Source organism: Babylonia areolata, chromosome 7 (genome assembly GCF_041734735.1).
Source record: "Babylonia areolata isolate BAREFJ2019XMU chromosome 7, ASM4173473v1, whole genome shotgun sequence".
NCBI classification, from domain to species: Eukaryota; Metazoa; Mollusca; class Gastropoda; order Neogastropoda; family Buccinidae; genus Babylonia; species Babylonia areolata.
In genome coordinates, this window is record NC_134882.1 from 31,114,731 (window position 1) to 31,128,448 (window position 13,718).

The window sequence follows — 13,718 nt, forward strand, 5'->3', positions numbered from 1 at the left end:
TACATGTCTGTCTCAGTGTGTATAGGTGCGTGCCTGAAATCAGATTGAATGACACAGGAAATGACTTATGAGCGTCCAGTGCCAGCCGTCAGTTGGCTCTACCCAGGTAGGCATCCTGTTGTGCAAATGACCCCAAGTTTGTAAAGCGCTTACAGCTGGGTCTTCAGCCGAGGGATAAAGGCGCTATATAAGTATCTATATCAAACCAAATCAAATAAACATTCAGAAATGTACGAACTGTACACCAGATACCAGCATTTGCACAGACTGATTAAACACATTCAGCCATCTCTGCGCCAAAGTGGGCTTTCACGTTGATGTGTCTGGCACAAATTGTATGAACCAGTGTTATAAAAACCATAGAATTATGTATATTTGAAGATAAACTCCAAGACTCCACTCATTCAAAGAATGAAACCTCAAGAACACCAAAACCCCAGCTCTGAAAATTTTGACCTTAATTTTGCTTAAGGCGAAACCCAAAAGGTCTTTAACCTCAGTTCTACATCTACAGATGCTGCATAATCAATGCACATTCATATTACATCTAAAGGCCTATGTGTATGTTTTATCATAGATCACAGATCTTTACTAGGTCCAGTTCGTGGCGGAGGGAAAGGAGGTGGGAATGCAAACGACAGACAGGTCTGGCCATCTAGATTTATTTAATGTACCTTTCTGACATAAAATGTTGAAAATTTTACAGCAAAAAACAACAACAAAAACCACAACAAACTTTCTTCATGAATTATATCAATCAGTTTGATTTGGCTTGTAATATGGAAACTTTTCTTGATGTATCTTTTGATTATGATTTTTACTGAGTACACAGAATCAGAATGATACTATAATACCATGAGAGAATAATGTGCGCATTCTTATGGGGTGAAAATGACAAGTACAGACGGACAGAGGACATAACAAAAGACGATCATGAACGGTCACAGTCGGAACGTGTTTCAGAAAGCTCAAGGGAAGTTACCGCGTATTTTATAAAATGTGAGTTCTTTCCCTTAGACCGTCAGACCCTGTCTTTGCACAGTTTTTTGTTTGTTTTGTTTTTTTTATGTTTGGTTGGGGTTTTTTTTTTCATGTTTAATTGGTTCACACAACCGACAGACCTGGAGGAATCTGGTGGACAGTTCTTCTATGCAGCACCTAATTGACACATCACCTGTGTGGTACAGGAGGGGAGTGGATGGGGAAGGGGAGAGTAAGGGAGGGAGGGAGTGCGTGTGTGTACGTATGTATGTTTGTGTGTGTGTTCAGTAAACAGATAGAGAGCACACAGCACAACATAGTCACATTCAAACTAAGATACATTCATAAATACATGCACACATACATATAAATATACATCCATGCATAAGACACACACACACACACACACACACACACAAGCGCATATCACAACACGCAAACTGGTGAAAAGAAATTGCACGCAGATTTGGACACAATGGATTTTAACGCAGGCATCTTCAAAATGCAATGGCCACCCAGTGCCAGGAAAGCACCCAAAGCTTTATTGTAACATAAACATAATTGAAACATAGCAACATAATCATCATAAAATTGTGTCTTTCATTTTCATCTTCTTCCCTTCTTTCCATTCCAGCATCGCTATGTTTGACGCTACCATCAATACTTAATGACAGATAACACTTAAGTTTAACCCATTTTAGAGAAATCGATGAATAGAAGATTCGATTCTCTCTCTCTGTCTCTCTCTCTCTCTCTCCCTCTCTGTATGCACATGTGGGGGTGTTTGTGTGTGTATGTGTGATGAGAGGGGAGGATATTGTGCCGCCTTGTTCTCTTTTATCACTATTATTTGATCTGTGACCCCAAAACTGTGCCAGGCTTAAGTGCGAGGCAATATCATTCTTGCTTGCAGCTTTATTTTCAGGTCCATGAAAAGAATTCCAAAAAGAAAAAAGAAAAGTATTGGTATGCACAAGCGACAAGCCACAGAAAAATCCTAAAAAGCAGGATTTTTGTAATCAGAATCAAAAAGTTGTATTTTATTTCATAAAATCACTTGTGTCACACACACACACACACACACACACACACACACACACAGATACAGGCACACACACTGACACACGCACACAGATACACATATATATATATTCATACATGTACACACACAGAGCATGTATCCATACATGTACACACAGATAGCACAGATTTTTTTTAAACGAGCAGAAACACTGCCAACCAACCGGCCAACATACACCTGTGAATTTCTCATTGCATACTTACCATGCAGTCGTGACAAACATTCAAACAAACAACCAACAACAGTCTCAATGAAACAGACTACAGCTTTCAGACTTCATGTTCGACCAACATTTCACACATACAAAAAAATAAAAAATAAAAAGAATGAAAACAGAAAAGATAACATGCACATACACACACACACACCACACACACACACACTCGCTTGCGCACCACACATATACGCAAACACACACACACACACACACACACACCTGAACGTACACCCTGACTACACAGCGATCAGTACACCCAGTGAAGTGTCCCTTTCACTTCATGGCATTGTACATCACATTACCAGAGCAAAAGTGGAGAATGTTCATTTAACAAGCAGTTCATCATTTGAGATCCAAGAGCTCTATATATATATATATCTTTTTAAAGCACACACACACACACACACACACACCATGCACTCTCTCTCTCTCTCTCTCTTTCTAAGAGCACACACACACACACACACACACACACACACACACACAATGAGAGTCAGAACGGAATCACTCAAAGAAAAGAAAACCGAGATCGCACATATACTGGATCCAGTGCAGCTTTCTCAGCTCGCGCAACAGCACCCCTACCGCAACTCCAAAACCTCCGACAAACGCACAAAGCAAGCAATGGAAGCACACTAGGGTTTCTGAATGGCTTACATACTATTGCAATTAAAATCTAAAACCTGCTTTCCCCAACCCTTTCGATGAACGCATAAAGCAAGCAAGGGAAGCAATCTAGGGTTTCTAAATGGTTGACATCATTTTGCAATTTAAATTCTAAAACCAGCTTTTCGCCACAATGAAATATGACTACTGCATTTACAGATATCCTTTGCCATGTTAATAAAATGAAATGGAAATGCGCCGACCTGAAAAAAACTGAAACCAATGCAACGCTCTGAAAGAAACTGAAACAAATGCAACGACCCGAAAGGAATTTAAACTAATGCACAGACCTCAAAGACAACTGAAACTAATGAACTGCACTGAAACAAGTTGAAATGCACATCACTGAAACACACTGAAATGCACCGCATTAAAAGAATTTGAAACGCACCATGCTGAAAGAAAAATCAAAGTGCACAGAAAGGGTTTTTTCCCATCGATGACAGGGAATAAAACTGGATCCATCCAAAAAAGCAAAATTACTCCAGATCACAGTCTGTAACACGGTCCTAGGCTATAACGCAGTTTATCCCGAAAGCACCCACGTGAAAATAAACCCTGCATGATTTTTCCAAACCACTGAATGAATTGGCAAAATGGAGAGGGCGAATTTCTTTCCTCTTTTAGTATGAGGTAAACCTTCTGTCTAGCTCAATTATTCTGATTAATCACCCACCACATGGCGGGAAGGGGAGGGGGTGTGGAGGAAGAAGCTAAAGAACATGCTGACTTCAATGAAATACCCAAGAATGCGGCCTAGTAGGTCCGGCTGTTCCAAAACAAACCAATGAACCCCCACTGAAAAAGCATAGAAGAAAAACAACAACAAAATTAGACCTCAGAAACCCTAGTGGTCCCCTGCTTCAGAACCAAAGACCTGGGTGAACACAGTGTACCAGGAGGACGTGGAGGCTTGAAAGTAGTAATAGTAATAAGAGAGATGCCGCCTTCAATAGAATACCCAAGAACATGCTGGAGCTATTCCAAGCCAGCCAACAAACACCCCACCTCCACCTCCACCCCTCCCCAACTCCCCTCCCCCCCCCCACCCCCGCCTCTCCCCGCTCCCCATAAAAAAAAGTTCAGACCTTAGAAACCCTTGTCCCTGGCTTCAGAACAAAAGGCCTTGGGGAAGCAGCTGCTGAGGAGTTAGCTCCCGCAGGCACTCTCCTGTCCCAGACAATGTCACCACTGTCCCCTTGCCGCGCGGCGGGCGCCGTGTTTCTCTCCAGGTAAAACACAGGTCTGACAGGGAGGCCCACCGCCTTGCTGGCTAACTCTGGCCTGGTTCTCGTCGAACCGGATTTCGGCCTTGACATGCCAAGGTTGGGAGGTGAAGGTCGTGACCCCAACTGCTGAGCTGCCACTGAAGCGGCGTGCTGGGGGGCGTCCACGTCTTCTTCCTCTTCTTCTTCTTCCAAGGGGTGGAAGCGGGAGTGAACCCGTGCGTTTTGGATCGCCAGCTCCTCTGGAATAAGAATGATAATGAATAATCGTGCTAATTTGCTTAATAGTCAGTTTCAGTTTCAGTTTCACTTTCTCAAGGAGGCGTCACTGCGTTCGGACAAATCCATACACGCTACACCACATCTGTTGAGCAGATGCCTGACCAGCAGCATAACCCAACGCGCTTAGTCAGGCCTTGAGTGCATGCTTACATATTTGTGTACCTATGAAAGTGGATTTCATTTTACGTAATTTCGCCAGAGGACAACACTCTCGTTGCCATGGGTTCTTTTTCAGTGCGCCAAGTGCGTGCTGCACACGGGACCTCGGTTTATCGTCTCATCCGAAAGACTAGACGCTCAGTTTGATTTTCCAGTCAAACTTAGGAGAAAGGGCGAGAGCGGGATTCGAACCCGCACCCTCACGGACTCTGTATTGGCAGCTGAGCGTCTTAACCATTCTGCCACCTTCCTCCTGGTTGACCACCAGTGCAGCAGACGGGCGACTGAAGCTATACTACTCCTGTCCCGACTGTCTGGGCTAGAATATGATTATAGTGGAGAGTATCTTGCCAAGAATCTGATTATAATGGAGTGTGTCTTGCCCAAGTTACATCCCCACTCTCTCGGCCAACTTGAAGAGTGCGGCTTTAGGACAGTCTGCCGGCTTCGGGATGGTCCCCAAACACCAACTAGCCCCCAAGGCTGCAGCACTGAGAGCAAGTGCAATATTGCTTATTCAATAGTTTTTGAGTGTAATAGTCCTTCACAAAAGAGACTTGAAACCACTGATCCGAGGCATACAGCTTTACACTGCTGCTGGCCAGTTTAATTCACACATGTCACTTACTCTGTAAACAGCACCCTAGGCACTTTACACTGATAAACTGTTACACACACACACCACACACACACACGGCACACACACGGCACACACACACACACACACACACACACACACACACACGGAGTTGGTTTCAGACAGATGAGTGATGAAAAGAGAAAGAACGCTGACCAAAGGACTTTGTGACTAATTGATAGTTACTAATATCACTAGTTTCATAATAATCAGTGACAGCAAGAATAACAATTTTGATGCTTCAAATGACAGCAGGAGAAAGATCAGTGTGTGGAGTCCACTCCTTTGAGGACAACTGACTCAGTCAACGGCGTGGTGATCGCATGCAATGGGGTGTGTTTGTTCGACATGCCGCATTCACTGTTCTCCCATTCTTCCTACCACGCTCAGTGTTTGTGCGTTTGTGTTTGTCAGTGCGCGCGAGTGTGTGTGTGTGTGTGTGTGTGTGTGTGTGTGTGTGTGTGTGTGTGTGTGCGTGCGTGCGTGCGTGTGTGCGCGCGCATTTGTGTGTCTGTGGACATGCGTCAGTCAGTCTTTGCGTGCATGTTGCATGTCGCACTGCAGTCCATGATGTGACGTGGCCGTGTCACTGGGTGCATAATGTGAGACAGATAGAAAAGGCGAGAGAAAACTGAATATTGCGTTGGTGCGCGCGTACGCGGCGTTCACGTTCACGTGCACGTGCAATGTGCACGCGCGCGCGCTCTGCTGAGTCTGTTACCTGTCAGAAGCCTGGACACGTGGGGATGGCCGGCCCTCTCCAGTGCCAGGGCCAGGCGGGAGATGACGCCGCTGCCTCGGTACTCCGTCACGTGCCACAGCCGGCACAGCGCGCGCTCCCTGCTCTCCCCCACCACCTGCCCACACGCCAGTATGTGTATGACTATCAGAACAGCAGCGGTGGTATGTTTGACAATCAGTCGTGTCCAACAATGATAACAATAATAATGGACATTTATACAGCTCGTTTCTCCAGAAATACTGCTCAAAGCGCTTTACATTTCGTTCCCCCCCATCCCCGCCTCCACCATCAATACTTCTCTCCACCCTCACCCCCCTCACCCTCCCTGTCCCCCCCCCCCACTACCTCCCTCCACACACACACTGGAAGTACTTGCCACTGAGAAAAGACTACTGCAACTGAACATTGGAAACCACCCACCCACCCATGACGCCCTCCAGAAAACGCATCCCTGCAACACACCGGGCACGCACACACACACACACACACACACACACACACACACACGGTGGCACACGCACGCACACTCCGTCACACGCACTCGCACGAATGCAGGGACACTCACCAGCACCCCGCCACACACTGACACACAGCAAACAGCCTCTCCACAACAAAACATACACCCGAAACCAGATCACACCAAGATCAGGGAAAAAAACCCTGCAGTTACTGCTGACGGAAAATATGGTTTTCAGAGCAGATTTAAAAGAATTCAGCGAGACCGAATGACGCAAATTTTCCATCAGAAAAGCTGTGGTGGAATGTATGACAATCAGTCGTGTCCGACTATGACCATCAGAACAGCAGCTGTGGAATGTATGACAATCAGTCGTGTCCGACTATGACCATCAGAACAGCAGCTGTGGAATGTATGACAATCAGTTCGTGTCCGACTATGACCATCAGAACAGCAGCTGTGGTATGTATGACAGTCAGTCCTGTTCGACTTTGACCATCGTACCTGCGGATAAAGGTGTACCTGTGGGTAAGTCTAAACGGGGAAAGGGGTAAGGGGTCTTGCCTCATGTAGATTTACCAGCAGGCAGACCATTACCCGCACGTACGGGGGTCTTCTGATCATCACCCAAGAAGAGCTGTGAAGGCAACTGTTGCCCCTACTACCTGGGGCTAGAATTCGATTACAGTGTAAAGAGAGCGTCCTGCTTGAGTTACACCTCCACTCACTTGACCAAGTGGGCTTTAGGATAACTGGCGTTGGGATGGTTCCTAAGGGCCAGCTAGCCCCCAAGGCTGCAACACTAAGAGGCAGTGCATCTTGGCTCTTAGTTTTAGAGTCACAGTCCTTCACAAAAGGCTGAGCTTTAAATGAATTCTCATTGCAGTGGAGAAAGCACTGATCATACAGCTCTTGCTTTGCTGTCGGCCCATCTTTAAGCTTAATGCCAATCTCTGATGTATAAGCCGAGACACCAGTACTTCACTCTCTGTGTCTCTGTGCACGTTAGCCACCCCTATCATTTTTCGCCAGCTGGTCAAGTGGGTTGCCTTCTTTGTCTTGTTGACTGTGAAGATGAATCCATGCAATGTTTGGATGCCCAAACTACAGCGACCTCCGGTTGAAATACCTCATAAAAAGTACACAAAGGTTGTACTTGACACGACGTCAGTAGTATGCAAATATTTTGAATGGTAGATTCGTTATTTTGCAAAATCGTCTTCCGGTTTTAAGCGTAGGGAAAGCTCATAAAGACAACAATATTAAAATGCGTTAACGAAACGAATCATTAGATGTCTGTGCCAATGAGTAACCCAGAAAGTATACTAAGTTTCGTCAAGCTGTATTTGGGTGCCTTCACTATGACGATCTTTAACTGATTAAGAGAAGTCGAAAGATTATATTTTCTTGCCCTCGTTTAGATTTATGTTTGCAACGGGTCACAGGCATATATGCAATTAAACCATTTTGTCAATCAATCGTGAGTATTAAATCGACGCAATAGAAGTATCCGTATCAATCAATCGTAAGTATCCAAATCGACGCAATGTAATTATCCGAATCAATCAATCGTAAGTATCCAAATCAATGCTATGTAATTATCTGTATCAATCAATCGTAAGTACCCAAACCGATGCTACAGCATTTAACTATCCGTATCTATCAATCGTAAGTATCCAAACTGATGCTGCAGATATGTAAGTATTGATATCAATCAAACGTAAGTATCCAAATCGAAGCTATAGCTGTGTAAGCATCCGTATCAATCAATCGTAAGTACCCACATTGACACTTTGTAAGTATCCGTATCAGTCAGTCGTAAATATCCAAACCGACGCTATAGCTATGTAAGTGCCCGTATCAATCAATCGAAGGTATCCAAACCGACGCTATAGCTATGTAAGCATCCGTGTCAATCAATCGTAAGTATCCAAATCGATGATATTGTCATATAAGAATCCGTATCAATATATCATGAGTATCCAAATCGACGCTCTGTAAGTATCCGTATCAATCAATCGTAAGTATCCAAATCGATCAATCAGTGACTGCACCTCCTGAACGAACGTGATGCCTGCGGGGGTGAGTTCCTTGAGGGCGATCAGATGATCCAGCACGGCAACAGGACGATCCACGTGGTCAATGGCGCACTGCAGGCAACCGCGCAATGCTCGCCGCTCGGGTTCCGAGATCGGGGGATCTGCGCGCGAGAAACAAAAACAAAAACACCATCATTATCTCCATCATCACCATTGAAACGGTCATCGTGGTATAATCATTATTAGCATTAGTAAAATCATCAAAATCGTTTTGGTTTTTTTGGGTTTTTTTGTTGTTGTTGCTTTTTTTTTGGGGGGGGAGGGGGGAGTTATTGTCCCCAACCCTCATATCGTAATTACCATCTTTCTTTCTTTCTTTTTTTCATTACTACCGCTTATTTTAAACACTAATCATTAGTATCAGTAAAATCATCAAAATTGGGTGTGTGATTTTTTTTCCATTCCCCCTATCCTCATATCATAATTTCCATCTTTTTTTTTTCTTCTTCCATTACTATTGCTTATTTCAAACATTACTCGTTGGAATTTTACACCCTGTCTGCATGAGTCAAATCATATGATTACACTGGCTTATTCAGGTACACAACTTACGCATTATACTCTAGGATCGGGCCTGATGCATCTTCTACAACCTGTATGATTCAAGTTACGATTTGAATCGATTAGGGGAGAGAGAGAGAGAGAGGGGGGAGAGAGAGAGAGAGAGAGAGAGAGAGCTCAAACAGACGCGCACGTGTAGCCCATGTTTCTGAGGTGTTAGAACCAAATCAATCATCCATTTCACATTTATCTTGCCAATGTGAGAGTCGGGTTTTTTTATGTTCATTTTGTTTGTTGCTTGTGTTATACGTCAGTTTTTTGTTTGTTTTTGTTGCTTTTATAGGAATGTCATGTTTTAAGATACTCTACAGCTGAAGTGAGTGTCTGGGTCTGTTGTTTTCATGTCAACCTCCAGCAGCTCCAAGTCTTCCAAGACACCGGGATGACTTTTAGAAACAACATGAGGGTGGGCAATGAAAACGCATATATGGAGTGTTGGCCTAGAGGTAACACGTCCGTCTAGGAAGCCAGAAAATCTGAGCGCACTGGTTCGTATCACACCGTCAGTAGCCAGTAATTTTTCCCCCCTCCACTAGACCTCGAGTGGTGGTCTGGACGCTATGTCATTCGGATGAGGCGATAAACAAAGGTCCCGTGTGCAGCATGCATTTAGCGCACGTAAAAGAACCCACGGCAACAAAAGGGTTGTTCCTGGCAAAATTCTGTAGAAAAATCCACTTCGACAGGAAAAACAAATAAAATTGCAAGCAGAAAAAAATACCAAAAAATGAGTGGTGTTCTCAGTGTAGCGACGCGCTGTCCATGGGGAGAGAAGCCCGAATTTTACACAGAGAAATCTGTTGTGACAAAAAAGAGTAATGCAATACAGAGCAATACAAACCTCAGCGAAGCTATGAATAAACACAAAGACAAACGGAGAGAGACAAGGCAGAGACAAACAGAGATAAGTGTAGGTCTTGTTCATTCAACAGTCAGTATGAAACTGAAATACTTTTCTTCCATTGCTCTTAATCTTTTCTGTCCAATCCAAATTCAAGAGGTCAAGTAATCAGTCGACTGGTCAACCAATCAGCCAACAGCAAACAGTCAGCAACAAAAAGACAAAAACACCATCAAAAACACAAGCTTTATAAAACTCGTATCCATCGCAACACTCTATAACTTAATTTTAAAAGTAACAAGACAAGCTCGTAAGGCTACTCGTCCAGTCGAGCAAGTCAACTTGATTATCTCTCAAAAGAAACGAACATGTGGTCGTGCTCATCATGCTTACAATACAAGCATAATAATATGAACACTAATGACATTCGAATGTTTGTTGTATGTGGTGGGTTCGTTAAAGAATGAATGGACTCTAAACTATGAACAAACAAAAAACAAAAACAAACGAAACATAAAAAAAAGCCACGAAGTGTATTCTATAATGTATGAAATCGATCATGATCAAGCAAGTCATCATCCTCAGACTGCGCACAGGCCACTGCCAGCTCGTCTCCCATCTCCACAAACTGAAAATTTCCTACACAGACCAATGTCCGTGTGACACCGCTCCTCAAACTCCAGCCAATGTCCTGTAAGACTGCCCTCTACACAAAAAGCTGAGGCGCCAGATCTGGCCCAGTCCCGCAGCGCTCCAGGACAAGTTGTGGAGAACGGCAACAGAGCTCCAGCGGACTGCAGACTTCATAACCTACTCTGGTCTGACCGTCTGAACATGGCCTGGGAACGCTGAAGAAGAAGATCATGATCTGGTTTGTTTGTGAAAAAGACTAGAACACTTTCAAGCAAAGAGGTGGAGGGGGAGTGCAGGAAGGAAGGAGGCGGGAGGGGGGGGGGGGGGTAGATGAAACAACAAAACTCCTCACGGTTGAAGAGACGAATGTCCTTGTCAATGTCCCGAAGAGCTTGGGTCAGGACTTGGGCAGGGGCCACCCTGCGCCCCAACGGGTCTCTCCCCTCCCTCTCCCTCTCCCCCTCCTCCTCCTCCTCCTGCTCCTCCCAGTGTCTCCTCAGCCAGATCTGCAGCACCCTCCTCGTCTTCTCGGCAAAGTCCTCCCGCCCCTTCTCTATCAGCTCCAGTTCCAGTACCGGCACGTGCAGCCGTCTGCCCAGACGGACGTACTCGGGTCCTGTGGGGGAACCACAAAGTTTCTGTGTCATTCTTTTAGGAGAGGAGAATCAATGTCTGTGGATTGATCTATTGTACACAACAGTATATGTTCTATTTTTTAAAAAAAACAAAAACAAAAACATAACCACCACCACCACCACCACCATCATCATCATCATCATCATCATCATCATCATCATCATCATCATCATCATCAAGGCTGATGCCTGACATCTGAATAAGCCCAACGCGCCGGTCAGGCCATGGGTTGTCAGAAAATAAGTTAAATTGGTAATAGTGGTGGTGGTGGTGGTGGTGGTGGTGATAATGGTTTGGTTTATTGTTTGTTTTTGGTTGTGCAACTGCTGTTCCTTCAGTTGTTTATTTTCTTGTTCTTATTGTTGTTGTTTTGTTTTGTTTTGTTTTGTTTTGTTTTGTTTTATTTTGGTTTCCTGTTTGTTTCTTTTCTTTTTTTGTACCTTAATTTCTTAAAATAAGGTCACCCCTACTCAGCAATGAGGTCGACAATCTTTTCACCCGTTCCCAACCCCTATCAACCAGTTTGGTCGACAGCCGCACCCCCACCCCTCCACATTCCCAACCCCAAGTCTCAAGAGGTCGACAGTCACCCCTCCCCTCTTCAACCTCGTCACCAATGAGGTCGACAATCCTTCCCCCTCACCCATCCCCACTCACCAATGAGGTCGACAATCTCACCAATACCCCACTCACCAATGAGGTCGACAATCTCACCCATCCCCACTCACCAATGTGGTCGACAATCTCACTCATACCCCACTCACCAATGAGGTCGACAATCTCACCAATCCCCCACTCACCAATGTGGTCGACAATCTCACCCATCACCAATGAGGTCGACAATCTCACCAATCCCAACTCACCAATGAGGTCGACAATCTCACCAATCCCCACTCACCAATGAGGTCGACAATCTCACCAATCCCCCACTCACCAATGAGGTCGACAATCTCACCAATCCCCAATCACCAGTGAGGTCGACAATCTCACCCATACCCCACTCACCAATGAGGTCGACAATCTCACCAATCCCCCACTCACCAATGAGGTCGACAATCTCACCAATCCCCAATCACCAGTGAGGTCGACAATCTCACCCATCACCAATGAGGTCGACAATCTCACCAATCCCCCACTCACCAATGAGATCGACAATCTCACCAATCCCCCACTCACCAATGAGGTCGACAATCTCACCAATCCCCCACTCACCAATGAGGTCGACAATCTCACCAATCCCCACTCACCAATGAGGTCGACAATCTTACCAATCTCCACTCAATCTCACCAATCACCAATGAGGTCGACAATCTCACCAATCCCCCACTCACCAATGAGGTCGACAATCTCACCCCCCCATCCCCCCACTCACCAACGAGGTCGACAATCTCACCCCCCCCCCTTCCCCACTCACCAATGAGGTCGACAATCTTGTCCATGACCTCCTTCACGTCAGAGTCCATGACTACTGCACGATCCTCCCCAACACGCTGCCTGTTCGGACAGGAGGAGGAGGAAGAGGAGGAGGCGGAAGAGGAGGAGGAGGAGGATGCCAGGACCTCCAGCACAGCATCCAGCTGCCCGCTGACGTCCTGGCCCAGCCCCTGGAGCTCGTGGTGAAGGTGCTGAAGGCCGGATCTCATCACCTGCTGAAGCGTCTCCCCGTGCCGCTGCAAGAGGGTGCGGAGCTCCTCCTTCACTTGCTCGTCTCTCCTCTGCAATGTTCTTTTGTTGGTAACGCAAGGGCATCCCTGAGTCATGACCTGGGTGCGGCCCGGCCCCCTTAGAGTGTAAGGAGTTAAGGGCCGAAACTCTTGACTGAGGGGGAGAGGGAGGCTTCTTCTCTGAAGACCTTGTACTGTCCAGCTCTCCCTATTCTTTCTCATCACTGTTGTTGTTGTTGTTGTTGTTGTTGTTGTGAATTGGGTTGTCGTTCACAGACTTTGTGTGTGTGTGTGTGTGTGTGTGTGTGTGTGTGTGTGTGTGTGTGTGTGATGTTTATTCTTGCGTGTGTTTGTCTGTTTAATGTTTCTTGTAAAGCGCTCAACAAGTATTCATTATTGTAATTACCATCATCATTATGGCGGTTGTTGTTGTTGTTGTTGTTGTAATTATCATCATCATTATGGCGGTTGTTGTTGTTATTGTCGCTTGTTGTTGTCGTCGTCGTCGTCGTGTGTGTGTGTGTATGTGTGTGTGTGTGTGTGTGTGTGTTGGGTTGGGTTGTCGTTCATGGGAAAGGCGGTTGTTGTTGCTGTTGTTGTTGTGTGGGGTTGTCGTTCATGGGAAAGGCGGTTGTTGTTGCTGTTGTTGTGTGGGGTAGTCGTTCGTGGGCATAGCGGTTGTTGCTGTTGTTGTTGTTGTGTGGGGTTGTCGTTCGTGGGAAAGGCGGTTGTTGTTATTATTGTGTGAGTTGGGTTGTCGTTAAAGGGCTTTTTTTCTTCTTTTTTTATTTTTTTTTTTTTTTAAATAAGTTGTTGCGTGTGTGTGTATGTTTAAT

The 13,718-nt window shown here is 45.4% G+C and overlaps 1 protein-coding gene across 5 annotated transcripts in view; it reads right to left on the reverse strand.

The window, feature by feature from the left end:
* Positions 1 to 3,988: 3,988 nt before the first annotated feature.
* LOC143283954 (uncharacterized) overlaps positions 3,989 to 13,718 on the reverse strand; it is a 37,856-nt gene continuing 28,126 nt past the window's right edge. For all 5 annotated transcript variants that reach the window (XM_076590419.1, XM_076590420.1, XM_076590417.1 and 2 more), the window contains 5 exons: positions 12,633 to 12,933; positions 10,935 to 11,198; positions 8,503 to 8,648; positions 5,971 to 6,106; positions 3,989 to 4,413 (listed from right to left, as the gene is read on the reverse strand). In XM_076590419.1, the coding sequence (XP_076446534.1) occupies positions 4,028 to 4,413; positions 5,971 to 6,106; positions 8,503 to 8,648; positions 10,935 to 11,198; positions 12,633 to 12,933 (1,233 nt within the window). In that variant the 3' untranslated portion in view covers positions 3,989 to 4,027. The remainder of the gene's footprint in view (positions 4,414 to 5,970; positions 6,107 to 8,502; positions 8,649 to 10,934; positions 11,199 to 12,632; positions 12,934 to 13,718) is intronic.